The 3,751-nt window shown below is 39.8% G+C and overlaps 1 protein-coding gene across 1 annotated transcript; it reads right to left on the reverse strand.

Annotated features, from left to right (window-relative positions):
• Positions 1-2,053: 2,053 nt before the first annotated feature.
• LOC108551124 (uncharacterized) lies at positions 2,054-2,824 on the reverse strand. The gene has a single exon (XM_017905163.1). It carries the CDS (start codon positions 2,822-2,824, stop codon positions 2,054-2,056), a length of 771 nt encoding a protein of 256 aa, XP_017760652.1.
• Between the last annotated feature and the right edge of the window lie 927 nt (positions 2,825-3,751).

The following is a 3,751-nucleotide window of genomic DNA, read 5'->3' on the forward strand; positions in this document are numbered from 1 at the left end:
ATAGTTGTTTCAATTAACACGAGCAAAAGGAAGATCTTGAAGTCGAACGCTAAACTCTGGTACTCTAGGCTCGAGCCGTTCTCTGTGAGGTTTCGTTTACAAGCGTGTCTTCGACGATTCGAACTAACTGCTCTCTTCGATGATTCGAAAGGAAGTGTGAGCTTCTTGATTTTTCTAAGATCGCTCTTGGGAAAAATCGGGAGCTCGCCAAATATAATCGGCTGATTTGACCAAGGGCGTTCCCTTGGTCCGCGAATCCTCCGCCATAACCGAGGACCTTGAGACCTTAGACGCGTGATGATTTAACACTAGATTTACCGGCTATTTAAATATACCTATTTCTACCAAGACCAGTCAGAATGACTGGTCTTTAGAAAAAGTGTTTATTGGTGTTTCCAGTCTTTATTTACTTTTAAAAAATGACAAAAAAAGTTGAATAATATTAATTGTAATACAAAAATAGATTTATATACATTATCAATTAATCAAACGCTTAATTGTTTGTAGTTCATCAGTCACAATTTTTACATATGTAGATTTTACTCAGTGTACACTTTTCGCATACACTTTTTTTGCACATATTGCAAATAGTTGTGGTCTTATTATTATTGCAATATCCTGTTTGACACCATTTACGTGTCACTGGAAATGTCGTTTGGCACTGCTTTCTGCCTGATCCAAGCCCATCCTGTGTAGACAACGCACTAGGGGAATTATGTCCGTTTCCCCTTTGCTCATTCGAACTAGAATCCGTGTTCGATGCCAGATTTTCGTTCTCGTTGTCCTTTATTGGTGCTGAGGTCCGTTTTTCCTTATGTTTCACGTAAGGACACGTAAAAATAAAAATAAAAAAAAAAAGGTACAATGCTTCCACTATGTTTCTGTTTTAACTGTTCCGATTGTCTTTTCTTGGCATTCTTTAACACTAGATATACCAGCTATTTAAATATACCTAAATGACTGGTGTATAAGAAAAAATGCTTATTGAGGCTTCCAGTCTTTATTCACTCTTAAAAAATGACAGAGAAAGTTGAACAGTATTAATCGTAATAGATAAGTGGATTTATAGACATTGTCAAATAACAAAACGCTTAATTATTTACAGTTTGTCGGTCACAATTTCTACATATGTAGATTTTGCTGCGCGTACACTTTCCGCATACACTTTTTTGCATGTATTGCAAATATTTGTAGTCTTATTGTTATTGCAATATCCTATTTGACACCATTTGCGTTCAGGAACCGTGTCACTTGTAGTTGGTATATCAGCTTCGTGTGGTTTTTGCCTTGAAGTCTGATATTCTGAAGCAAGTTCTTCTGCTAATCGAAACAGAAAGTCTTTCCGTCAGATGTCATAATCCAAAATGTTGAAAAAGACTTGAAGTGGCCACCTTCTGAAACCTGATTTCACGGTATATTTTCGTGCCATTTGATCAGTAACATCGACGCCATATTTAGTTCTATTATAAAACGATACAGTTTCAGGTAATTTCTTAAGTTTTATCAATTTTGACGTGTTTATGTTTTGTACTTAGTATAAATACTTTTTTATTCGGTTTGCTCTTGTAAACGGTAAGTGTGCATTCATTGAATTGGTACAACAACGTTGAGAAACGAGCCATGCTGTCTTTTTTCAATTTGCAAGTTTTCGGGAGTTCCCTCTTGTTTGCGCGTATTGTTCCAAGCAACGAAGTATTTTTAGATCTTAATTTTAACGCCAAAGGAATACTTGTAAAAAAATTATCGGTTGTTACAGTTCTACCCTTCATGGTATACGGTTCAAGAAGTTTCATTACGACAAATTCGTTTAGAGGGGTTGATGCATTTCGAGCCTCGTCTTTTCCTAAATACGGAAAGCCATTTACCACATATTTCGTCTGTACATCAGACGCCAGCCAAAATTTTATGCCAAATTTATGGGGTTTGTTTGGCATATACTGGGTAAATCTGCATCTGGCCTTCGTTGGAAAGAGTTGCTCATCCACGGTAATATAAGCTCCCGGTTTGAAGCAATTTCGACTGTTTTCAATAAATTTATCCCAAACTGCTGAGACTAAAGCGAATTTGTCTGTTTGCAAACGTTCACTCCTCTGATTTCTTTTGTCGAAGCGAATGTATCGCAAATCTCAGTAAAATCTCGTCTACTCATAGTGCTGGAGAAAAATGATGATTCCCACTTGTTGTTCCACAAATATTGAAGCCTCAAAGTATTTTCTTCGTACGCCTCACGTGCATACAATATTGCAAGAAACGCCTTGAATTTTGCTTGCGTAATTGTCCAGTTTTTCCCCGAAACTCGAGAGCCTTCTAACTCTGTACAAATTCGTACTTGTTGCAAAATATGGTTGTCAATCAGTAATAGGAACGCACTACTTAGATTCCCCTTCATAATGTTTCTTTCAGCATGTGCCGTTGGCTCGTGTACATCTTTGAAAACACTCTGAACTGGTAATCTACCAGCAACATCTTCTTCAATTCTTTTGCAAATAGTTCCGTCTGAAGCAATTTCAGTTTGCTGATTTGGTACGTTACTTCCACCTTCGTCTTCAGAACTGGAAGGGAATCGCATGCATCGTCTCGTACGTTTGTTTGGAATATTTTCGCAATCACTGTCGCTTGACTGATCTATATTGTCTTTATCAGGAATTTCCTCATCACTACTCTCGATAATAGCACTGTTATCGTCACTGCCTTGTGGATCAGTTTGTCTCTCCAATAATTCGCCGTCACTATCATATAATTCATCACTTTCTACATCTGAACATTCCAGAGGTATGCTGGTTGCATTTTTCAAATATGTAGAAACTTTTATTCGCTTTGCCATTTTCAGGGTCTGACGATCGCTATAAAAATAAGTTGAAACTAAGTAACTCTCTCAGTATTTAGGCTTCTTACTGAAGAATCTATTTTTGAATATTTCAATATCCACATAAATGTTTCTTACCTGTGTCACTGTGGGGATAAAGGTGAATGATTACGCTTGGAGATCGTTTGGACTAAGATTTTATTTCGTGTGTGTCGAATGAAGCTCGAAACAAGACTGTTCGTGCCTCGTGCACTTACAAAGTAAATGCTCGTAAGAAAATGTCTCGTAAAAATGCATTGTATTTCGCGGTGGCCCGGAACGCTGGGTCCGTGTCCTATATAAATACTGCGCGTAATCACTGTTCCGTCGTGGAACAAGGAAGACCCGTTACGGTCTTCCAACAGCCAGGTCTTAGGGTCGAACAATTCGGCATCGGAATTTTCCGCTCCATGCCTTCAGCATGTTTGAATGCTTTACCTTTTTTCTTTGACTTCTCGTGTCGCGGAACACGAGAATCCTGGAAATCCCTAATTTAACGAAATTAGGCGACGGCTCTTAAGACTTGGCTGACAATAGGCCCGAGGGCTCCACGTGGTCCGCACACGTTGGAAGCCTCAGGCCCTCGCTAGGGGTAATAAACGACCGATGGGGTCACCAGCGCGCGGGTGGACCCCAGGTACCCCACCTTGGAGGAGAGGGTTTCCTCCACTATCGTTGCTTTTTGGGGGAACCTTCCCTTTCTCCAAGGTCACCGATTTGCGAACCAAGGGAACGCCCTTGGTCAAAAACAGCCAATCATATTTGGCGAGCTCCCGATTTTTCCTAAGGCCGATCTTAGGAAGATCGAGGAGCTCAGTTTCGTACGAGATCCGAGAGACACGGGTTCTCTCGAAGACACTTCCTCTCGAAACATCGAACACACCGGTTCTTTCTAAACTTCTTCCT

This window comes from Eufriesea mexicana, unplaced genomic scaffold (assembly GCF_001483705.2).
Source record: "Eufriesea mexicana isolate 0111107269 unplaced genomic scaffold, ASM148370v2 scaffold3677, whole genome shotgun sequence".
Classification (NCBI taxonomy): domain Eukaryota; kingdom Metazoa; phylum Arthropoda; class Insecta; order Hymenoptera; family Apidae; genus Eufriesea; species Eufriesea mexicana.